Source organism: Colletotrichum scovillei, assembly GCF_011075155.1.
Source record: "Colletotrichum scovillei strain TJNH1 chromosome Unknown Contig00010, whole genome shotgun sequence".
Lineage (NCBI taxonomy): Eukaryota > Fungi > Ascomycota > Sordariomycetes > Glomerellales > Glomerellaceae > Colletotrichum > Colletotrichum scovillei.
In genome coordinates, this window is record NW_023336268.1 from 110433 (window position 1) to 133188 (window position 22756).

The 22756-nt window shown below is 53.1% G+C and overlaps 8 protein-coding genes across 8 annotated transcripts; 3 read left to right on the top strand and 5 right to left on the bottom strand.

Annotated features, from left to right (window-relative positions):
- Window positions 1-62: 62 nt before the first annotated feature.
- HER10_EVM0001194 (uncharacterized protein) lies at window positions 63-2510 on the bottom strand. The gene has a single exon (XM_035470949.1). The coding sequence runs from the start codon at window positions 1830-1832 to the stop codon at window positions 615-617; it is 1218 nt and encodes a 405-aa protein (XP_035327584.1). The 5' UTR covers window positions 1833-2510; the 3' UTR covers window positions 63-614.
- Window positions 2511-5351: 2841 nt separating this feature from the next.
- On the top strand, window positions 5352-7073 carry HER10_EVM0003794 (acyl-CoA thioesterase II; the record flags this gene model as incomplete). Its single annotated transcript, XM_035473458.1, has 2 exons — window positions 5352-6194; window positions 6255-7073. The coding sequence occupies exons 1-2, from the start codon at window positions 5910-5912 to the stop codon at window positions 7071-7073; spliced, it is 1104 nt and encodes a 367-aa protein (XP_035327831.1). The 5' UTR covers window positions 5352-5909.
- Window positions 7074-8265: 1192 nt separating this feature from the next.
- HER10_EVM0010175 (uncharacterized protein) lies at window positions 8266-10152 on the top strand (the record flags this gene model as incomplete). The annotated part of the gene is made up of 1 exon (XM_035479644.1): window positions 8266-10152. One exon carries the CDS (start codon window positions 8266-8268, stop codon window positions 10150-10152), a length of 1887 nt encoding a protein of 628 aa, XP_035328408.1.
- A 521-nt stretch (window positions 10153-10673) lies between these two features.
- HER10_EVM0011002 (cytochrome c oxidase subunit Vb) lies at window positions 10674-12865 on the top strand. The gene is made up of 5 exons (XM_035480444.1): window positions 10674-10954; window positions 11076-11123; window positions 11312-11470; window positions 11533-11633; window positions 11698-12865. Exons 1-5 carry the CDS (start codon window positions 10864-10866, stop codon window positions 11863-11865), a joined length of 567 nt encoding a protein of 188 aa, XP_035328482.1. The 5' UTR covers window positions 10674-10863; the 3' UTR covers window positions 11866-12865.
- Window positions 12194-12706, bottom strand: HER10_EVM0011240 (uncharacterized protein; the record flags this gene model as incomplete). Its single annotated transcript, XM_035480677.1, has 1 exon — window positions 12194-12706. One exon carries the CDS (start codon window positions 12704-12706, stop codon window positions 12194-12196), a length of 513 nt encoding a protein of 170 aa, XP_035328509.1.
- Window positions 12866-13139: 274 nt separating the features above from the next.
- HER10_EVM0010615 (uncharacterized protein) lies at window positions 13140-15226 on the bottom strand. The gene is made up of 3 exons (XM_035480068.1): window positions 14544-15226; window positions 14354-14463; window positions 13140-14278 (listed from the first exon to the last, which is right to left on the bottom strand). Exons 1-3 carry the CDS (start codon window positions 14799-14801, stop codon window positions 13423-13425), a joined length of 1224 nt encoding a protein of 407 aa, XP_035328447.1. The 5' UTR covers window positions 14802-15226; the 3' UTR covers window positions 13140-13422.
- A 2274-nt stretch (window positions 15227-17500) lies between these two features.
- Window positions 17501-19078, bottom strand: HER10_EVM0002002 (uncharacterized protein). The gene has a single exon (XM_035471733.1). It carries the CDS (start codon window positions 18403-18405, stop codon window positions 17668-17670), a length of 738 nt encoding a protein of 245 aa, XP_035327651.1. The 5' UTR covers window positions 18406-19078; the 3' UTR covers window positions 17501-17667.
- A 115-nt stretch (window positions 19079-19193) lies between these two features.
- Window positions 19194-22300, bottom strand: HER10_EVM0011198 (glycosyl hydrolase family 16). The gene is made up of 3 exons (XM_035480636.1): window positions 21524-22300; window positions 21024-21464; window positions 19194-20968 (listed from the first exon to the last, which is right to left on the bottom strand). Exons 1-3 carry the CDS (start codon window positions 21639-21641, stop codon window positions 20160-20162), a joined length of 1368 nt encoding a protein of 455 aa, XP_035328502.1. The 5' UTR covers window positions 21642-22300; the 3' UTR covers window positions 19194-20159.
- Window positions 22301-22756: the final 456 nt, after the last annotated feature.

Here is a 22756-nt window from a genome sequence, read left to right on the forward strand (position 1 = left end):
AACACCGAGAATTGCTCCCAGTCTCTGTAGCACCCCGCTATCGATACAAAATCCCTCGATACGAAGAACCCTCGACACGAATCGCATCTTTCAGACTGGTTCCAATGTAAGGTCTTCTCACTCTCCGGACTTTCGAATGTCGGAATTCCGGGCGGAATCATGGACGGAATTGAAGGCAGCTTGAGGCATAGGCCTCCGGCAGGCAAGTATGGCCTTTGAGTGAGTCTTTTTTTTTTCTTCTTATTATTCACTTTCATCTATATGAAGGCTGAGGCTGTAACCCGACGCCTGTTTTATGGCGCCGTATCCAATAGCACATGATGGCCAATCCTCTCTTTTCCTACCAGGCCAACAACGAGAGTGAGTAACCTGCTTATGGCGCTCATCTCATATGTCTTTGGACAGAGCCAACTGGCCATCCCGTGGCCTCAAACTTTGTCGAAAAGATGCGTCTCGAATATCGCCTACGCATTGATAGGCCAAATCTGGCTTTTGCTGCTTTTGTTTCCTTTTCCATTCCAGCCCACCCATTCCGGTGCTACTAGCCGCTTTGCCTTTGTTTTAGATTCGAAATTCGAGCAAGTTGGTTCTCCTTCATCCGTCATCCAACGGCACTACCTGCCGCCGACCCAAGAAATACCATCCAGCTCATCGAGATACTCTTCGTAGGAGTTGCCATCGTCGTCAGTCTCACCAGTCTGTGCAGATCCTCCGAAGATGGCACCAAAGTCAGAGTACACATCTTCCAGATCGTCGTCGTCGGCCCACGCGTAGGAACACTCATGTGTTGATGTGGGAAACGCCAGCAGTCCGTCATCCTCCATGTCGTCCAGCATTGTGCTTGAAGGAGCTAGAACCGGTGATCGGGCTGGGTTCAACCTCGGCGATACAGGTTGTAGCCGAGTTGATTGAGGCGTCCATGGAGGCGATGGCTTTCTCTGCGCCTGGGTGGACAGCGCATTCGTCGGATGAGGAGTGCCTGGAGAGATTCCGGGTCGCATCAGAACAACCCTTGCTGGCGGTGGTTGCTGTCGGTGTTCTGGATGTGCTGGCGATTGTGCAACAAACCTAGCTCCTGTGGCTAGTTGCTGGCCGTGGTGAAGCACAGCCGCATTGGCAGCCGTCACGGCGATTCCGATATCACCGCGCTGTGTCGCCTCATTTCGGACACGTAGCCGAATCCTATTGAGTACTGCCGCTCTCAACATGATGGAGCTCTCTCGAAGTAAGCCCTGTTTGCCGGCATCGGGCGAGGTGGCTACAGCAGCCAGCTTCACGAAACGCTTGTCGCCCAAGGGACTGGCTTCACGGTTGATAATATGTGTCGCAGGTAATGAGTAGGGCTGAGAAAGTCGACTTGTTATGAGATGAAGCCTCAAGCGACGCTTTTTACAACTCAGCCCGGCTGTGTATGGGCCGTCAACATCGGACTCGGCCCTAGCACGCTTTACTCTGTTGAAAGATGAGGGTTGGCTCGAGAAGACGAAGTTGGCCTTCTCCTGGCTGGGAGGGAAGATGTAAGGCGGTACTGTCGGCCGATTTGTCGGCGAAGAGGTGATTGGGTTCTTCTGGGCAGTTTCAGTGGATGGTGTTGCAAATATCTTGGATCCATGCTCTGAGCCATGGGCACTGGTGGTAACCAAGGTAGTTCTGAGGATTGAAGCTGAAGGGCAGTTGGACTCATGTTTGGCACATCGTCTCAAGGCCTGTGGCGAGAAGAGATGGGGGTCGATGTTGATACCGCCATCGTCTTCGCAAGCTGAAGTTCCGAGGCGCCATGTCTTGAAGGGTTCCAACGCACTGCGGTTCAACGAACCGACTTCAACCACCATCGTTATCTTGTTGTCTCTACTGATACCTCTCGTTCGGATGGAAGGAGACGACCACTCGCCTCTTCCGGGTGACTGAGTCGCGTTGGTAGAAAACAATGCTCGGAGAGCCGGTTCATATCCCACGGCCACTCCCACGCCCGATCTAACTACCGTCCGCTACCAACATGGAGGCCGGGTGACGTGACCCTACAGAGAATTAACAAAGTCCGTCGAAAGGTTAAAGCGGCATAAGGAAAGAAGAAGATGCTGGAGTGGAGCAGCCAAGGTAGATGACGAGAAAAGGGCCCTTACGCTAAATGCGAGCGACGTTCCTAGCAGGATGCGTGACTGAGAGTGGGGAGAGCGGGAAAGGCGAAAAGGCTGATGCCGTCCGCAGCTGCAAGACAAGCACGAGACCCCGTCTTCTATTTATTGCTCTGCTCCGTATGTACTCCGTACACGTTGCCCGTCAGACGGGTCCTCAGGCGAGTGCATAGAAAGCGGGGAGAGAGGCACAGCGCGAGAAGGGAGATCAGCACAAACCGACGGGGCGGAACCGCCCATTCGAACATTGAACGTGACCAGCTGGTGTTCCACCCCCCTTCTCCTCTCTTTTCGAGAGCCCGGGAACCGTGCTACCCATTGACAGGACGGGCTAAGAAAAACAAAAAGTCGTGGTTTGACTGATGTGTGGGCGTGTGAGGGAGAGGCGACAGGGATCGCGGAGGTAGGAATGGGCAGAGACCTGGGGAAAGCTGGCAAGGGGCGAATGAGAGGGTCGGGATGCGCCGGTCACCCCCGGTCCTGCACCAACCCCGGTCTGGGGTCGAGGGGGGAGGAGATGCGAGTGACATGGGCGGGAAATTTGGGGCGTTTTCAGCCTTCAGGCAAATGGACGGACATGCGTTGGGTAGAGAGTAAGAGTACGCAGTAGTTGTGTTTGTTTGAGTAAAGTAAGCATGCTGTGCAGCGTGGTCTACTACGTGCAGGAGCAAGAGAAGTATAACTAGGTAGGTATGTGGACTCGTGGAGAGATCCTTGTGGTTCTTCCGTGGCTTTATTGCATCCGTGTTTGAAGCGCGTCAAGGTTTATCGCAACCAGGGTACTCTGGACACTAAGAAGACTATGTTCAACTATCAAGAATGGATCAGGAATTGAGCTACTATTTTACGTACTTCCTATGCATTGAAAAAGCAATCCCGACCTGGAGTGAGAGGTCAAGTCCGGACGGATAGGTGCTACGTTACGGATAGACAGGGAGGCAGAGACATGTTTCCTGCACCCCGGACCGGATGGTCTTGTCCGGCCCAGAGGCGATGTGACAAGCTGCATAAGAGAACACCTAGACCACTTTCTTGACCGACTGGTTTGCTGACCTCTTCTCCGTTTGCCTATGAAATGGACGCTCGGAAGCTGGGCAAAGACATGCGTCAACAGTGGAAGCTGGGAGTCATGGGAGGATCTCACCGAAGGTTCCAAGACAAGGATGCAGGCTGTGTTTCTGCAGACATAGGTATCCATAATCCAGTCAGGTACTTAGTTTACTGTCTGGATGCTTACCACCAAAATGTTCGCCACTCGGCAGGTTTGGGCCTTGTTTCTCACATTCCAGTGCTTCTGTGTGATTACTATCCGAGTTTGTTTGGTTTAATATCTCCGATGTTGCGAGCAGGTGCAATTCCTGAATTTCCGCTCATGTTTCATGGACCTGGCACCAGGAGCCCAACGTTTCTTTTTCTCGCGCAAGTGGCTTGGGTCACCCGCTCTGCTGGATTTTCGCCGCCCCTTTTGACCACGCTTGCGATATCACAACATTCAAGGTGATTGTTAGCTCGAGGGCCTCATTCTTCACTTGTGCCGCTGTCGAATTGAGCCCACACCCTTTATGTTGCCAGATCCGTCATAGGTCGTCAGGTCCTTTTGGCGTGAGTTGAGTCTCCGGTGATGGGTCTAGGTACAATACCCCAGCTCGATGTGATGACTACCTTAGCATGTCAGGAAAGGATACCTTGAGACGGATGATCTGCTCTTTTGCCTCCTCGTCAAAAAACATCAGTCTCCTTGCTCGCCTCCCTGTAGTTTCTCGAGTACCGAGAGCCTCGAACGGTCAAAGCGACACGGGATGCAACACCACAAAAGGAGCAGCCAAGCACAATACCGATGTGACGCGAGCAAACTCCCATTTGTTACCACACTTTGCGGGGAAACCAGCCTCGTCCAACCATGCCCCGGGTTTTGGTTCTCCTATTGTGTACGTGCGTTTGCCGTTTACGCCTGTTGTCAATCACCACGGGGTGCATAATGCAGCGCTCGCCGCTGCGTATCCAACGAGAATTGTTCCGAGACCGCTCATCGGCTGCCAGCACAGCTGAGAGGGGGGCGAGGCGAGACTTCGAATGCAGGATGCCCGGAATGGCATCGTACGGTAATGCGTATCCCCCCTCCCTAAGCCTGCTCACCCGCGGATGGCTGCTTGTCGCTTGCTTGCGAAGCTGGTGGTGTTGAGCCGCTAAGTTTGAAGTGGGAGGGTCACGCGTAGCCCAGAATAATTTTTTTCGCTGAGATTGATTATGAGCTAAAGATTCTTGGGTTGAGGGAGTATTTGTTAGCCAATGGGCTTCGTGACGAATGAACATTCAAGGCTTGGTGAGAGCAACAAGACTAGTTGTGCTAGGCGCCTGTCAGTTGCGGCAAAGACAAAAGAGAGGTGCCAGGGTATACCCCATCTCGGGTTACCCATCTTGGTAACAGACCTAATGCTATGGGTGTCAGCAAGAGGTAACTTAACTCCGAGTAAGGTACATAGTTGTGGACGGATGGTTTCTGAACCAATGCTCCTTTCATACTAGGTACTCTCTTCGTGATCGATCTTCTTGGATAAATTCTCTCTACGCTCAACTGCTGGCTTGCTTCTAAAGCACTCCAGTATTCCCAAGACTTTGACTTGCTAGGAAGAATCAACTCATCGCTTAGGGCTTGAAAGACTGGAACGCCCGCAAGCTTCGACATGTTGCATGACAATCCCAGTTTTCTCGAGTCAGCGGTGCCCAAGATGGACTCAGGCCCTTATTCAACTACCCTTCAGGGCCAAGCGGCCACAATCCCCATCACCTGTCAAAATTTCCCGCTTACCTTGCACAGGGGATACTGGGGCCAAAGCGGCGCCACACTGCATGTGTAAGGTGACAGACAGGCAACCCGACCAGAAATCAGCTGAAGTTCGTTCTCGGTCAGTTGAGAAGACGGGTCGCCGACGGCCCCAAGGGTCAACATGTCAGCGGAAGTTCGGGCAAACAGGTGGGACAAATCCATTCTCCCGCAGGGTCTGAGAGGAGGGTAGCAGCGGCTTTGACCCCCAGAGGCCATGGTATGTGAGGTATGTATGGTAGTAGCAGGGCCCATCTTCTGTCAGCTGTGTGCAGCGCTGGGTAGGACAGCGTCTTGTCCCTGTCACACCTAAGGTATGTATTTGTACGCAGTAAGCATTCAAGGTCGTCTTACATCAGCCACATGTTGTGGATTTCGCCCGCCGCTTGTACGCCGTTGTGACCGGCCCAAAATCACCGGCACCCGTCGTTTTCATGTTGTATTCAAGGCCGAGGAATTATGGGTATACCCCGGAGACCAAAGCCGGCATCCCCACAAAGTGCCGCGGCGACCCTTGGAATGGAGCGGTGGACTCGGCGCAAGAGACTAGCCGAACCCCCAGAGAATCATCTGGGGGATTCCCCTCACATGGGGTGCCTCGGCTCCGCACCGAGACTCTGGCGTACTGAAGTTCTGGAGAAGGAAGAAGGGCAGCTCCGCACGGCCACGGTCCCCGCCAGAGAGCTCCTCGTCCCGAGGTACAATCTCGCCCAGGTCTCAGAGCGTTGTTGGGGAAAGCTAAGCTGAACCCCCGAAGCTGAACTTCAAACCAGTCAATCCCTTCTCCAAGCTCCGAAGTTTCGTCATTTTCTTTTTTGGGGCAGGCAGAATTTATCTCAAAAACCGTTCAAACATCTCTCGTCACGTCGTATTCCGTGATTTCGTCAATCCACCCAGATCGACGTTCCTTGTTCTCTTGTTGTCGTCGTTCGGCAACCCCACCACTTGCTATGTCCAAACTTTTGTTCGACGATGTCATGGCACTGGCCCTGCTGCCAACAACATCGAATCACACGACAACGACAGGTGGCATCGTCAAGCGTTACATGAGTCTCTACCCAGCTTGGGTACCAGGGTCAGAACTTGTTGGCGGCAGAGGCCGCGGGTCCAAGGCAGATCCTCGTGCTGCATACGGAGGGCATGTTTACTGTCAGGCGCCGCTAGCTGCAAGCCGAGCCGTGAAAGAAGAGGAACCTGAAGGATCCGGAACGCAGTCCGGGGGTTTCGGGCTTCACGTGAGACTGGAATCTGCTGCCTTGAGTGGAAGATGGAACCGTCGCTAACATTGAAGCAAGGCCATTCAAGGAGTCTTCTCGGCTGCCGCCAAGTCAGACAGGCCATTCATATATGAGGTCACTGTTCTATCGACTAGCCGGACATTCTGCTCCCGCCTGGTGACTGTGCGCCAACCAAAAGAGACGAGCAAACGCGGCCACTATGAAGACAACTTCTTACTCGAGGATGCCGAGGGGCCTTTGGGTGATATCTGTTTCAGCTGCATATGCACCTTCAAACGGCCAGAGGAAGCCAGAATCGTTTCTCAAGAAGAGCCACCGCAGAAACGCTTTGCCGAAATTCTGTCCACCAAGTCACCACAGGATTGGCCGTTCGCACCGGCGGTCGACGTGGAAGAAATCAAAGCCATGTTTCCGGATGTTGGCCAGACGACGTTTCCCATCGTCGACATGCGCAAAGTCGACCTGACGGCTTACAATGAGGGAAAGCCGGTTTCGGAAAGGAAGGAGCTTCTCTTATATCGACTTAAAGGCCCTCTTCCAGCGGACGATCCCAATTCGCATGTGGCCGTTCATGCGTTCGAGTCTGATCGCAACGGATTATTGATGATAGGCAACCATGTTGGTCTCGGATGGAGTCTAGGCACCGCGGCCAGCTTAACGTACAAGTTTATCGTTCATGTCAATGTCGACCAAGCCGTGATGAAAGACGATGGCTGGTGGATTCAGGAGGCATCGTTTCCCCGGACCGGCCAGGGTCGAGGGGCATTGGTCTGTAAGATGTGGAGTCCTGAAGGCATACATGTCGCCACCGGATATCAAGACGGCATACTTCGAGAGCGAAGAACAGATGGTGATAAAATAAGCCAGAAGCTATAATGAGATGCTACAGCATAGACTTATGAAGGGCTCAGTTAGAACAGTGTAAGCTTGAATAGATCTGACATAGATGAAACAGAAATGAGATACAGTCAGGAGATGCATAACTTGCTGTTTCCTTTATTATTTGAGTTGATTTTTCTTGACTAAGTTAGGGGCCATCTCACCGTTGGTATCTTGTCATCTTCCTTCTTAGAGGTCGCAAAGGAAGGGCCATAATCAGTCGAAGGGTCCCTACATATCTACCTTACAGATTGCTCAAGAGGAAAGATTGCATTTGCACAGAATCGCTCTTACTACTTCCTCATTTATAGATGACTGAAAGGAAGGATCGCATGAGTTTCAAGATCGTTCCTACCATCTCCTTTACAGATCGCTCAGAGGAAGGATCGCACTGCTTTGAGATCGTTCTCACGTTGCCCAGTCTATAGATCGCCAGAAAAAAAGGATCGCACTGGTTTCCAAACGTTCTTGCCATCTCCTTCTACAGATCGCTGAACGGAAGGATCATCATTATATAAGGTAAGATCGTTCTTGCTGTCTCTCTCTATAGATCGTTTAATGGAAGGATCGCTCTGGTTTGCAGACGTTCTTACTATGTCTCCTTTGCCTCCTACCGTTTGAGGGTAATGATTCCCTGAACTATCCCGTCGTTCCTACCCTCACTAGTCGTGACTTCCGTACCGATGTCTCCTCTCATTCGCATCTACGTTCCTTCTCTCACAGCCTCTCCCGGGCCCTCTATAAAACCCACGCTACCTTTCCACCTCTTCTCCCATTCACCACCAGAATCTTCCAGCCTCGGTGCACCACTCTGATTGATTCTTCCTCAGCACACCGCACCTGGGTCTTTTGCCTTAAGCACTCCACAACAATTAGCCCTACCCTTCCAAGCTCACGACTGGTATTCTCATTGATGATATTTACGACTCATCATCTGTGACATTTCTCAGCATCTTTATGAGCTCGGGTGGTTTGGCGTACGTTATTCACCTAGCATCTCATACCGTTTGCCCCTACTTTGAACTCTCCGACACACAGATTGGATTTCCTTTTTGCCACATCCCGACCATTCTTCATTTGTTTGAGACTACTATCAATCGCTGAGATCATTTGGGTAAGCAAATTGTTCATGCTATAAATGTCTCGCAACTGCTAACTCGTATTCGGCAGACAGGATTCGGAAGCCACGATGGACCCGACTTCACCCTCGTACAATAGTGCGCCTGTCCGGAGATCGCAATTGCTCACGTCTATCTCAGAATTGAGACAAGGGATCCAAGCTGCTGAGGCTCACATTGATCGCACCGAGAACAGGATCTCGTACAAAGAGGACTGGCTCCAAGAGCTTAAATCTGAACGCATTGCCGCTGATATCCCTAAACCGGCAATTGACAAGGCCATCAAGCAGACACAATCACGCATCAAAGAGATCGAAGAGACTCTTACTGCGAAGAAAGATGAGATCGCACTTCTGAAAAGCAAGCTGAAGAAGAAGGAGACAAAGCTTGCAGCGATCCCACAAATCGAGTCATCCAATGCGCCCAATCCCAAAGACAACGAAGATGCGGCAGCACTGCTTGAAGTCACAGCCACCCCTGTGAATGCCATCTTCACAATCAGTGAAGACGGCAAGACCTACACCAACCCGCCCATGCTTCGGGGTGTCCCAGTCGCACCCATCAGTGAAACCGGCTCATACTGGAACCCTTTGTGGAAAAAGTTTGCAGAGGCAGTCAACGAAGAGAAGGTGGAAAGGGATTATCAAGAATATCTCTCGAGCAGACATCAGCGAATGCTCCAAGGACCCCTCCCAGCATCAGAGGATGACCCAGAGCATGTCTTCAAGAGATACCAGCGCAGCTTGCGGCAAGCCAAGGTCACAAAGCAGTGGTTCAATCCGGGACACACGATCCACCCCAATCAACTCATGGCAAAGGAACACTTGCCTGCGACCGGGATCTGCGACAACTATGTTCTCTACAAGATCTGCAACATCCTGAGTCGGGTCAATGCCATGTATGAGCGCGGAGAGCTGGGAATGCCGCCTATGCACTTCCTCATGTGGAGGATGAGTGTCTCCCTGGAGCGCTTTCCGCACGACCCAATGAAGTCATTCTGGCGCGTCATGGTTAACAAGAACCACGGTGCTTACGACAGTATTCTTCGGCAAGCTGAGATCAGAGGTGCACAGCATACCGGTGACTACAACTTCTACTTAGGTCGATGGAAGCAGGCATCTTCTGCCAGAGAGCAGACCCATTCATCCGCATTGACTGGTAGCAGATCAGCCGCCCCTGACGCAGCAACTGCACAGCCTGGAGCAGGTGTCCATGAGGTCTTTGCCCAGCAGCAGCAGCAGCAGCAGCAGCAGAAACTGCGTGAGCCTGTTTCTAACCTTGCCCTGAACCCGACAGAGGCGTTGAGGTCGCAAATGCAGATGCAGACATCCTCCACACAAGAAGAAGGACGGCGTGTCAGTGATCGACGCAAGACGCGCCACTCTTCAGAGGCGTTCGATCAATCGACCTCTGATCACGACGGTAGCCACTCACGCCCTGCCAAGAGGCAGCGTCAGTTGCCACTGTTCACAGAGGATCGTCTTGCAGTTCGAAGCAGACCATCTGCTGAGGGCATGGTCTCGGGCCATTCCTTGATCGGACCCATCATGGAGACCGAGCCTCCTATGGATCTTGAAGCGAAGATTGGACATGAGGCTCACACTCAGACATCTACATTCGGGGCTGCAAATGCCTTGATGGAGGAGGAACTTCAACTGGTCAGCTTCGAGAAGAGCATGGCCGATAATGATGATTTGGCAGCCGAGGCAACGGCTCCGATTCCACAAACTACCAGCATCGAAACCCCAGTCGATAATCGCGAATGGATTGACATGTTTGTCGGCTCAGAAGAGATCAGAAGGCAGATCCAGCCCACAAACATGGAGGCCATCAGAGCTTCAGTCGGAGAGAGTCCTTTCCCGAAGGGTACTGGAAGAAGAGTTTCTCACGGATTTGTCTTCCCCTGGTACCACAGCGAGGAAGCTCAGAAACTGGACGAATTGGGATTCCCTTTCTAGACGCGACTGAGTCAGGCATCTATCTCTATGGGAACAAGCATCTTTATGGGAGGAAATAATTGGCATGGGAGTTGGATGGAAGGATGGTGACCGACTCGGATAGGCATTCAGGTCGGAAGAGTGACTTTTTTCCTCTATTGCTTTATTCTTGATTTTTTTTTCCTTTTGCTTTGAAGAAAGCCTCCGTCGCGGTCTTGGGCCATCTGGCTACTGAGAATGGCGGACTTGGACGATGACCAACTCAGATGGGCTCTCAGAGAAGTAGCTGGGTTTCTGAAGAACAACCTCGTCACAGCTCTGGGCCATCTGGTTCCCCAGAGAGAAAAATGGCCGGTGGACCGCTTCAGTTTAGCATGATACCTTTGAAATAGAATAACGTCCAAAAAATGGTGCCAGTCGCATCCTTTGTAGTCCGCATCTGAAAGCGGCGCGGATGAAAGGGGACGAAGCTATCACGGCTCTGTAATGCTCCAGCTCTCATTTGGTAATCTGTCCATCACGTGATGCTCTGTCGCTTACGATTCCGGTTATGGCAAGTACCTTGGTCAGTGCTCTCTCTGCGGTGTCTCTGACTGGTAGTTCCCCGTAGCTTACCCGACAGCCGCAACATCAAACCATCAAATCAGGCCATCGACAAATCCCTCTCTCTTCACCCAAACCCGACGTCACAACAACGAACCTCTCCTCTCTACCACCCCAATTGCCGTCGCTATGTTTTTGCAGCGCTCCGCCATCATGGCTGCCCGCCGGGCGGCCGTCGCTCCCCTCGCCAGACGCACCTTCGCGACCTCCATGATCCGCCGTACGAGCCCCAATTGAAGGCCCCCTCCCAAATCCCGAGAAGAAAAAAATAAGCCTTACAGCGAAGCCATTCCGAAAGTTCCCTTATCGCTGACTCTACGGCCATCCGCGGCCACAAACAGGCGACGCCAACTCCTCTACTCCCGCCAAGCCCTACAAGACCATCACCGGTAAGGTCTATCGAGCCAATTGATTCCAAATCATCGTCGTTTCCGTCCCGGCGCGGTTCCCCGGAATGCCCAAAGCCCGACCACATGCATCCCTTCGGACCGCGTCGTACGATCGAAGCGACGCACCAATTTCGAACGACTTGGAAGATGAGAACACGAGGCTAATCATTTTCATTGCAACAATACAGAGATCAAGGGCGAGGACGACCTTCACGGACCTGGTGCCAAGCCCGGCAGCATCCCCACCGATCTCGAGCAGTCCACCGGTCTCGAGCGTCTCGAGATTCTCGGAAAGATGGAGGGCGTCGACATCTTCGACATGCGCCCCCTCGATGCCTCCCGCAAGGGTACGCGATTGGCCCCTCTTCGAAATTCAAGCGCGAGCACGAAATCTAACTTCATCAATTAGGCACCGTCGAGAACCCCATCCCCGTCCGTTCCGCCGGTGAGGAGCAGTACCTCGGCTGCACCGGTGTCCCCGTCGACTCCCACGTCACCATCTGGCTGACCGTACGTGCCCATGGACCCGATTGAGCTGCCCAAAGAGCTCCGTAACCTGACCAAACATGCATAGATCTCCCGCGACCGCCCTATCGAGCGCTGCCCCGAGTGCGGCTCCGTCTACAAGATGGAGTACGTCGGTCCCACTGATGACCACCACCACGGCCACGACCACCACCACGGCTACGAGGAGCCCAAGACCTTCGCCGACTTCGTCAAGCCCGAGTACCGATACCAATAGATGCTTTCGCAGATGGCGAGCATGTAGCAAGGAGACTGGAGGCGAGACGGCATCGGGGTTGCTCTAGAGTGAGCATGGCAGATGTGTAGATTACCTTAAGTTGTGGCTGTATAGAACCTTTTTCTCCCGAGTCCTGTCTCATGACTCCTCGCGAGTGTTGTGTGACGCCAGTCAGGTCGTTGTTGTTTCGAATCGCGGCCAGGACAAGACGAAGAGCCGCAGCTCGTGTAGCTTGACTTGCTCCCTTGCGGATCGGTTTCCTACTCTTCCCGCGTGTCTACGTTGTATTTGATGGTGACGATGATGTCCGCCCTGATCATAGCACGCCTCATTCTGGATCGAAGCTAAGCTTGATCTTCTTTCCCTTCTTCTTAGCAGGCTTCTTCTTGGCGCCTTCGTCGTCGTCACCATTCTTCTCGCCCTTGGTCACGATCTTGTTGGCGACAATATCCTCGTCTGCATCACCGCCAACAACCTTGCCAGCCTTCCTCTTCTTGCTCGCCCCAATCCCAGCAATCTTCTCCGTCTCCCTCTTCTCCTCCTTGTTATCCTTCCCTACCCCCTCCTCCTCCTCCTCCTCTACTCCATCCTTCTTCAAAGCATCCGCCTCGACGCCACCATCCTTGTCCACCCGTACATCGACGACATTGCCGTCGTCATCCACGACCAGCGGCGCGTCTTCTGCCTCTTCGCTGTCGGAGCGCTTCTTGCCCGCTCGTCGCCTTTTCGAGAGGATCTCGTCTGGGCCTCCGTTCCCTGCTGCTTGTGCTTGGAGAGCGCGCAGAAATGGCGGGATGTTTGTGTCGTAGGACAGGTTTTTGCCGGTGATTTTGTCCGACATGGCGGCGGCGGGCGCGAAGCCAATGAGGCGCCTTTACTCGAATTTCGTCTAATTCTTGTGATGGTTGAGGCCGCAGATTCAAGATTAAATCAGTCGCTGCTTTCTCGGCGGGGAATGCAACCGTGACTGGACCGACGTGGGCAGAGAGTGTGCGATAATGTTGGTGAAGCAGCTGTTGTCAAATGCCAGTCCTCGCGGTCATTCGCACCTTTAGTCCTTGAGCTGGTGGAGACAGTGTTCTTCAGCGCTCAATCAGCATCTTTAGCGGATAACGCATCCGGACCTCGCTGATCTACAGTGAACAAACGCTACCTTGCTCCGCCAAACAGCAGACGGGACCCATCCAGGTTACCGCGGAAAGACTCGACTGCAGTACACAACTTCTCCTCTTCTCAACTACCACTCCACCAAACACAGCACATTCACATCACGTATGCAAGCAAGAAGGGTTACCCTCCCAGATCAAAAATCTGTATTGTTGAAACTTTTGAAGAACGAGGTCACTAACCCTAGTGACTTTGGTATCTAATGCAACGAAAAGAACCTCCCTAAAATCAAGCGGGTTCATGTCTGTACCAGCCAACTCATGGTTGCCGCTCTCCAACGCCGGGCCGTGTAACGCCAGAGCCAATGCCGTAGAGAACCTGCCAAAGGGAACTATTCCCTTGATACGCAAAGAAAGACTGTGATAAGGCACACGTAACGCCATTGAGATCTTAGACGATCTGCTGGATAAAGGTAGGACCCATTGTCACGTCGGCCGAAAGAAAGTTCGTAACCGGGAGGGACGCGATGGGCACAGCAGTCAAAGTGCCAGTGTCCTCAGCACGGCTGAGCGCCAACACACCCTCTCCAGTACCATCCGTGGTGTCGAGCACATTGGTAGAGAAGAGCGTCTTCTCATCCTTGGAGAAGCTGAACATGCGGGGGCTGATGCCGCCAGAGGAGATTTGATCGACGAACTCGAGAGTGATGCCACCGGCCTTGGGCTTGCACTTGGAGCCACCGGGGGCGGCCTGCTGAGTGATCTTGAAGTGGGAGATGGAGTCGGTCGCATTACCGCTGTTGCGGTTGGAGACGTAGGCGTGCTTTCCATCAGCCGAGATAATAATCTCGCCAGCGGCAGCGGTGGTAGCGTTGGCGGGAGGGAACGCAGCGCCGTAGGTGCTCAGCTCCGAGGTATGAGTAAGGGAGAGGGAAGAGCCGTTGGTGGTAGAGACAGAAAAGACCTCGAGGGTGTTGGTGAGCTCACAGGCGACAACGAAGGCAGTAGGCGTGCCTCCGTTCTGAGGGTACCAGGCGCCGTGGCGAGGGCCACAGCCAGCTCTAGAGACGCTGTTGCGAGACACAACCTCGAACTTGTCATCCTGGGAGTCGATGATGGAAATGGAGTCAGTACCGAGGTCGCAGATGGCGAAGTAGCGACCAGAGGGATCAAGAATGGCCTGGTGAGCGAAAGACTTGGTCTGACGCTCCTTGTTGGGACCAAGCTCGCCACCGAGAGTGATGTTCTTCATGTACTTAAGAGCGCTGGCGTCAGAGATATCCCAGACGTCAACGGTGCCACCGGTGCTGAGTGATATTAGTCAATGACACTCTCGAAGAAGCTAGAATAATAGTAAAACAACAGAAGCAAGTGGTACGTACTAGGAAGCGCCAACGAGGCGAGTCTTGTCCTTGTTGAACGCGATGGAGACGACACCCGCAGCGCCCGTAGCCTCAGCAGCGAGCTTGAGGTCGTTGTTGGTGGTGTCAAGCTAGAAAGAATCAATAAAAAATCCCAAGAAGCAGGAGTGGGTTCAAAGACTGCTGAAAGTTAGAAGGAGAGGTGACTTACAGTGAACAGACGGAGGTTGAAGGCATTCTCGTTGACAGCGTAGAGAAGGTTGGGCTCCTTGAAGGCCATCCAGCTGGGACCAGTTCCCTCGGTGGTGTTACTGCCCACGATGTTGAACGACTTGCCATCGTAGTCGGCGACAGAGATGGTGTTGGTAGAGCCAATGATGACCTTAGCCGAAGCGGCGGGAGTGTCCTGGCGGCCGATGACCGCAGCAGAAGCAGCCGCAGCCGTAACGATGACCGAAGTGAAGCGCATCGTGATGATTTGTGTGAAGTTGAAGAGAAAGAATGAGTGTATTAAGTGATCGGTATTGAGCAGTCAGAAAAAGAAAGTGGAAAGAGTGAAGTGCGAAGTGTGAAGTGTGTGGTGGAAGAAGCAGAAAAAAGAGTAGAGACTGGTGAGTGGTGAGCGATGGTGAGAAAAGTGAGTGAGTGTGAGGGTGGGTATGGGAAATGTGAGGCAAAAGTGGTGATTCAGAAGTAGGTGGAAGGAAGGAGCAGCTGGTTGAGGCAAGGCAGGCAGGAACGGAATTTTTCCACGGAATTTCGCAGCAGAGGAAAGAACAAGGGTGATTCAGTTCAGTCCAAGCAGAGCTGAAAAGATTAGTGATTTGCTGGTGCTGAAGTGAATACACAAGCTCTGGTATTTCATCCGAATAATAAGAGGAAGGCCTGGGATGGTGGAGGCAGGAAGCTGCAACCTTATAAGATGGTTGAATGGGCAAGGGAAGTCCGAAAAGGCTGTGTGTGCGGCATGGCCATGCAGACATGTTCACATCAGAACATGCATAATAAGGTAGTCTTTGACTCTAATTCCCATGCGTCTGACTCTACCTTACCTTGGCCGGCCAGATCTACCACCCTGACAGACCCAAACCCCCAGCCATGGCTGAGTTGAATGAATGGAAGGGATAGGGTGAGATGGCATGACAAGCCCACCTCAGTCTGCTCAGCCTGGAGCCAAAAAGCCCGACATCGAACCGCCTCCACGGCCACCAAACAGTAACACACAAAGAGCCCCCCTTTCTCTGCATACATGGGTGTCTGCGTGTGTTTGTGTCACCGGGTTTATTGGTCTCAGACCCCACATCATCGAATCCTTTTGTAAAGAGTCTTGTTCAGGAGAGCAAAGATGCAAAGTGCCAAAAGCAAGGGAGGGCTTGGGGTCAGGGTCACGGCTTACAACGGGCAAACGATTGGTGGGGGATGTAAGATGGCAAGCTTATGTACCAGCTGTTGGTTGGGTCTGTTGCATTGCTTACTCGCCAGGCCTAAAGAGCCCCCAAAGAGCCGCAGGATCCCCCGGCCCCTGGCATTTCTTCCCTTTTCTTGATGCTCTTGGAATTAATTGCAGTCAACGTTTGACTGGATTTCCAACTTCCAGCCGCCAAATTTGATGGCAACGCGAGATGCTGCATGTTTGCCGGCATCTCCTCAAACCACATGGATGCAGGTAAGCGTGGGGATCCAGCGTCAGTCGAGTCCAGTCAGGTCTGGCTTCGAGTCCGAGTTGTCGTCCGACAGTCAACGGGGGTTGGATCCTGTCATCCCGCCCAGCCATCAGCCGCTCCTTTGGGCGGGCAGCCACAGCAGAATAAACAGTCTCAAGGCGGACTCCCTGCTTGAACAGGTACATAGTTGTCTGTCCATGTTCAAGAAGCCTCATGTTCATCGGGTTGGAGTATATTCGACTGTTCAAACTTCAGCGTGAGGCGACGGTCCAACTCGGGCTCGTCTGCTCTGCTGCGTGCTACTCACTATCGATGAAACAGGGGCCAAATGGCCACGGGATAATATCAGAAGAAGTGATGCTCAGTAAGGTACCACGGTACCAACAGCAACGTCCTTTAGGCGCTGCGGTTGGTCGCCTGGTTGGAGGGGCTGAGTGAGGGTGGTGTTTCGAAACATGTTCACCCGTCCTTGGCCGCAAAGGATTGGACGAGAAACATTCCGGGCATTTCCCATACTTTCGAGCGGGAGGGTCACTGTGTTCGACCCCCTTTTGATTTCAGCTTCTCTAAATCAAAGTTTCGTCATACCTTGTTCACCTGTTTATGAGAAACTTGAGGCGGAAGTAAGTATTCTCGTTTCTCGCCCCGACACATTTCATCAGGCGGCAATACCTAGCAAGGACGGGAAAGAGGAAAGAAGCACGAAAGATCTTCATCAGCATGCCGGCCGGTGGTCCGCCGTTACGATACGTACCGAAGTGGAGTCTTCCCGTCCAGCGGTTCCCCGGTACGTATCCTTTCAAACGCCGTTGACGTGCGACTATTCTCGGCGTGGCTTGCGCTTCGAGAACTAACCAAAAGCCGCGGTGACGAAGACTGCTCGAGACGACATGCGCATCTACATCCAATCAGCCAACCAACGTGAGATGGGATGGTAAAACAGCTCGAGGTGCATGGGGACAGCCAACCTCAGCACTAACACTGCAGGGGAGCGCGGGGTGAATGCTGATCCAGTCATCATCGCATATTTTTTGCCAGAGCTTGTCGAGCTTGCTTCTCCTTGAATACTACCTTGGCAGTCGCGTGCTTTACTGACATTGGCTCAAAACATCCAGTCTTTGTACACTGTTGGTGATCATGCTGGGATGGCTGGCCAGGGCTTGCTTGGCTGGCACCATCACGGTACGTTCTGTGCTCTGCCTCAGTATATGAATTCCCTGAGGCGGCTTGTTGGTTTGCCCATCAGAGAGTAGTTGACAGTTTATATACACGGGCGTTATATCTTCCTGCAAGTTGCACATCTCCGTCAGCCTTGGCCATTTCGTACACTGCAAGTCTTTAGAGGCCGTCGTCCAAATCAGCTTGGAAGGCGTTTCTGGCGGATCAAACTTACATCTGGGACAGGTGGTTATTACAAATAATGAGACTGCCACGGTCTCTGGGTGGGAGAGAAGAAGGTTTGAGCGCTCAACATAGAAGAATAGAGGTAGTTTCAGGATTCAATCTCAGTTAATATTCTATCGAGGTATTACAGAAAGCCGAGCAGTCATGGGTATCTTGACTCCAAGGTCCATCAGGTATTCAAAGCAAAAAGACCAACGCCCGGATCCCCCGCTGTACCGATTTGCACACTTCACACCCTTTCTAATCATTCGTTCCTACAACTTCACCTTACCAGGTAATAGTGACAGCCTTCCTCAGGTAGTTCGGGCCACCCGACTTGAAAATCTCCTCAAAGATCCACCGTCCAACGTCCTCCCTCGAGATACCGTACCCGATAGCCTTGGTCTGGACGCCCGTCTTGGGATCCTCAATACCCGTGCGGATTCGCTTCTCAGGTTGCGCACCATCAGACAAGAACGCGGGGCGGATGAAGGTAAAAATCTCGTCGCTCGCCACGATCCTCTGCTCCATGACCCTCTTGTCGGCGTGCGGCTGCTTGAGGAGGACGTGGTACATGGGCACCTGCATCAGCGGCACGTCACGCGCGTGGTCCGAGATACCCGTTGTCGAAATAATCGCCAGCCTCGGCTTGCCGTTGACACCCTGGGCGCGTAGCTTCTCAAGCGCGCCGAGGAGCGCCGCGGCGCCGTTCTTGCACACATCCGGGTCCTCGACCGTCATCTTGGCCAGATTGAGCGGGCTTCCGATGCTGAAGCTCACGATGTCGACGAGGCGGGTCGGGTCGGTTGGGTTGACGAGGCAGGCGGCCACGTCGTCGACGCTGTGTGCGTTGCCTTTCTTCACGACCAGGTTCGGGTTCTGGGCTTCGGGAAGGACGTCGGTCATCTTTGTTGGGTTGCGGCAGAGGGCGATGCAGACATAGCCGGCCTCGAGACTGTGCTTCAGCGCTGCCATGCCGCAGCCGCCTGAGGCGCCGAAGAAGGCAATGGTCTTGATGCCGGACATGATTTGTTTTATGAAGTATAGATGTTGTGGCTTAAGGTATGGGTAGGTGAGTTTGTGATTGAAGTATGCTCTGATAGCGTGCCAAGTGCGACGATGTTAATGCAAAGGATGATGATGAGTGTTATCAATGAATAGGATTGGGCTTGGCTGTTCGAGTAGGATGGACTAAAAGCCAAGTGAAAGCTTGATGTCGCCAAGGAGTAGGATGGTAGTGATGATGCTGGTGATGTTGATGATGTTCTCTTCCTTCCTCTCCTCAACGGCGAACTTGCCCAGCCTTATATGCATCCAACCTCCGTCTCAGGCCGGGCAGGTATGCAGGCCATCTGCAAGACTGGACCATCACATTCGGAAAACACTCGCTAGGTACAATAGCGAAAAGAAACAAACACGGCATCCATGCTGTAAGCTGTAAGCCGCAGCATGTGTGAACCCCAGACCCTCACCTAGCGCGCCGCGACTCTTCGTTCTTCGTCCTTTCCAAATCTCGCTCAAACGGGCGCGTTGAAGCGAAATATCGAACCAACAACGAAAAGGCACGACGTTGGTCCGTAGGGCCCGTAGGTGTAAATCGAAAAGGCGGGAACGGCCATTGCAACCACGATGTGATCGGCAGGATTACCCCTACTTTGTGGCTTCCAGGATCCGCATCCCCGCCCGTTCTCCATCGCCCTCATCCCTGTCTGAATGCGACTGTCATCTACAAGTGTTAGCACCCGATGTTGTCTGCCGCCTAATTAAGCGCTCAGCAGCATCTTTCACTAACAGTCCACTTCAGCATGGAATCCCCCCGACGGCCCAACCAACAGCCAAGCCTGTGGCTCAGCTCGCGCCTTTCGCTCCAACTCGCCAGACTCCTCGCCTCGCGAAACACCACTCTTTCGTCCTTCGCATGGCCCCCATTCATCCCGCGTCTCGCTCATCACTATTCGTCGCCTAAAGTGCTCCGTAACTTAATTGTCACCATTTGGTCCTGGGACATTCGACACATCATCATCGAGAATAACAAAACGCAACCAACAACCAAATCCCGTCCCCGTCCCCAACTTTCCTGTCCCGCGCCGCATCAATACATACCTCTCTGACAACCTACGCCGCATCAACTTTCCAACAAACATCTTGGATGCATCCAAGGTGAAACCTCACACCGCCTCGGCTGCCTAGAATGAGATGCCCAACAAGCTTCCGGGCATCTATCTCTTCGGCGGCCCATCACCGCTTAGCCGTCTCATTCCGGCCTTTCTGACCTCCGATACGCCCCCGGCCGCCGTTCGGCCTCCTCTCGGATGCTACGGCAGCAGCTGTGTAATGTCTCCAGTAACCCCTCTCACTGGATGCTACAACGTCAGCATTGTGTTTGCCTGCAGTCATCATCCATCTTTCAACAGAGACTAACCATTGCTTTTCCGCTGGACCTCACTCAAGTCGCGATGTGATAAGCAAATCCAAACAAACCCATGGATGACTTCAAGACTTCAAGCTCTGTTGATTGCGCAGCTCTACCATATGTACAGACACCGGCTTTGAATTCAAAGCTCGCAAACGGCCGACTGCATATGCGATTTGGTTGACCCAATCCCCTTACCAAATGAATGGACGGCAAGCGCCATTACCCAAAATACCTTCATAACAATGCTTCAAAGAAAGGAATGCTCTCATTACATACAAGTAGCCCGAATCGAAACCAAGCAAGCGCATCACGTTATCCATTATACCAATTTTTGAAACCCAAACCCCACATTCTAGTCTCTACTTCATAGCCAGAAGAGAGCAGTGGCAGCCACAAGTGCGGCAAAGGCGCTGGCGCCGAATGAGGACTCACGGCGGAAGCCCTCACTTGTTGAGCCGGAGCTGCCACTGGAACCACTGTTGCAGTCTTGCGAGAAGCCACTGTTACCGCAACCGCTGCTGCTGCCGGAACCGGAGCCGGATGAATCACCGGAGCCTGAGCCAGAAGACCCGGAGCCGGAGGAGCTGCTGCCACTGTCGCTGTGGTCATTGCCCGTGCCAGAGCTGCTTCCACCCGGAATCGTGGCTGCTGAGGCGGTAGGCTGCGCCGCGGTGCCGGTGCCGGAAGCCGATGAGGCACCTGCGTTCATGTCGAGACCCGTGCCGAGGAAGCTCTTCAGAACGGTGTCCTTGTCGCTGTCCACAACAGTGTCGTTGGTAGCCTTCATGCTGTTGTAGTAGTAACTCTTCTTGCTGTTGGTGCCGGGAGAGCTCTTGGCATTGTAGCAGTTGATCTCGACATCCTTGACCATGGCATAGAAGTATCCGTTCTTCTTGATGTCCTCGTGCTCCCAGTTGATGGGACCTCCGGCCCAGTCGATGGTACCCTTGGCGTTGGTGTCGGCACCACCGGGCCAGATGGACAGCTGGACACGGGCGGGCGTTTGAGGGAAGTCCCACTGCTGGGCAGTCGCGTTCCATGTGTCGGAGCGCTTCTTGGTTCGGCCAACCTGACCGTCTACCATCCACTTGATTTCATCGGGGGTCCACTCAATCTCGTACGTATGCCAGTTGTTGAACGTGTCAGAGAGGGAGATGTTGCCAGACTGGTCGTCTGTATTGATTGTCAGCATCCAGTTCGGGTCAGGGGCCATGGCAAGTCGACTTACACTTGGGAATACCCTGGAAGTAGTAGTTGGTCTGGGACATCTCCAGGTCGGCACCGACCCATTCGTAGTCGATCTCGTCCTTCACGTCACCATACAAGATGAAGGCCGTCACGACGCCAGGACCACGCGATGTTCTGATCTTTGCGGAGACACTGCCGTACCAAAGGTAGGTAGAGGAGGCAAGGACAGTTCCGACGCTCTTAGCGGGCATCGTGAGGAGAACGGCCTCCTTGTTGTACAGCGCAGGCTCACCTTGGGAAACCCAGTCGGCCTTGCTCGGGTCACCGTAGTACTTGCTGATATCAACGATTTTGTCTAGCGAGTTCATGGACATCTTCTTATCCTGGCAGACGGGGGCGGGAACGCAGGCGTCGAGCGAAAAGGACATTCGGGGATCACAACCGCCGAGGCAGAAGGCACCAGTACCGCATTGGCCATATTCTGCGATGGTCAGTGACTCGAATTTTTGGACATTGTAGATGATGTTGATCATAACTTACGGGAGCAGCATGGTGCGCTCTCAGGGCACTTCTGGGTGAGGGAGCATGAGGGAGGCGTCTGGGCGAGAACGGTAGAAGCACCGAGGAGGGCGAGGCCCATGGGAAGAACCGACAACATGTTGGAGTGAATGTGTATGGTGCTGGATTTGTATTACGGATTTACAACGGAGTTGTCGAACGAAAAATTGCTGGCAACCCGGAGGTATGCGAGAAGATGTCGATACTGGTTTTGCGAATGAAGTTCGAGGTTCGATGGTGACCTATTGGACTTTCGCCGCCCGCGGGTAACGGTGGGATAGTGTCGGCGTGTTTACTGCCGCGGCGGGGAGGAATTCGGGTGTCTGATGACTTGTGTATCCGTCTGTGACAAGGGCGGAAAGTGGTCGTACAAGGCTCGTCCGAATGACCGGGTCGAGATCGAATTCGATATCGAAGTTGTTGATGTTCGGAAGATTAAAAACAGAGTTTGGCTGATAATCTGGGGATCCCGGCTTCGTGATTGACTCGAGTCGGCGTGGGTTCGGGACGAAACGATGGCGTTCGGACGATAGAGGATGGGAAAAGGTTCGTCTTAGGGGAGCGCAACGAAAGTTTGTTTCTACAGGAAGGTGTAGGAGAGAGTATTAAGCGATGGTAGTATGTAGTAATTACAACGAGAAGCGCAGGTCAAGAACGAGTGAAGACCGTAGCGGACGAGATGAGTGCGTATGGAAGGGAAGAGTAGGTTGAAAGCCCAGGCCGCGAGAATTAATTTGGGGGAAGGGATGGGGAGGGCGGGAGCAGTGGGAATGCACGGGAAGTCAAACCAGGACAGGACACCAGGAGGCAAGCGCTCACAGCGCTCATTGAGGTACCTTACTAGGTGGTGACTGCCCGTGTTGACTGTTGGGTTCACTGTTGCTCCTACCTTGCCTCGACTACCATTTAGCGTGCCTTGCTACGCCTTAGCACGCTTGGGAAGTAGGTAGGTACGAAGGGGCAGCTACAGTTACGCTTACCTGATTTACGCTTAACACGGATGCTGCGCCTTCTTGCCTTACTGTGTGTGTCTGTATTTGGGTGTAAAAGGTACCTTACCCAATGGAAGGCAACTACATCGTCCATCAGCATCTCACCACCTTCAATCCATCTCTTCCATCGCCATACAAGCCGACAAGCTTCACAGGCTGTGCTGCCCCCCCCCCCCCCCCTTTCTGAATGCCCTCCAATCTACTCCGTACTACTGATAGTCAT

Bases quoted from the DNA above. Each gene is read 5' to 3' on its own strand.
- HER10_EVM0011002 (XM_035480444.1), top strand. From the start codon at position 10,864: ATGTTTTTGCAGCGCTCCGCCATCATGGCTGCCCGCCGGGCGGCCGTC. The intron at 11,471-11,532 runs GTACGCGATTGG...TTCATCAATTAG, and splicing joins CCTCGATGCCTCCCGCAAGG to GCACCGTCGAGAACCCCATC. The intron at 11,634-11,697 runs GTACGTGCCCAT...AAACATGCATAG, and splicing joins ACGTCACCATCTGGCTGACC to ATCTCCCGCGACCGCCCTAT.
- HER10_EVM0011198 (XM_035480636.1), bottom strand. From the start codon at position 21,641: ATGTTGTCGGTTCTTCCCATGGGCCTCGCCCTCCTCGGTGCTTCTACC. The intron at 21,465-21,523 runs GTAAGTTATGAT...TGACCATCGCAG, and splicing joins GAGCGCACCATGCTGCTCCC to AATATGGCCAATGCGGTACT. The intron at 20,969-21,023 runs GTAAGTCGACTT...CAATCAATACAG, and splicing joins CTTCCAGGGTATTCCCAAGT to ACGACCAGTCTGGCAACATC.
- HER10_EVM0001194 (XM_035470949.1), bottom strand. From the start codon at position 1,832: ATGGTGGTTGAAGTCGGTTCGTTGAACCGCAGTGCGTTGGAACCCTTC.
- HER10_EVM0010615 (XM_035480068.1), bottom strand. From the start codon at position 14,801: ATGCGCTTCACTTCGGTCATCGTTACGGCTGCGGCTGCTTCTGCTGCG. The intron at 14,464-14,543 runs GTAAGTCACCTC...GATTCTTTCTAG, and splicing joins TCAACCTCCGTCTGTTCACT to CTTGACACCACCAACAACGA. The intron at 14,279-14,353 runs GTACGTACCACT...AATATCACTCAG, and splicing joins CGCCTCGTTGGCGCTTCCTA to CACCGGTGGCACCGTTGACG.
- HER10_EVM0002002 (XM_035471733.1), bottom strand. From the start codon at position 18,405: ATGTCCGGCATCAAGACCATTGCCTTCTTCGGCGCCTCAGGCGGCTGC.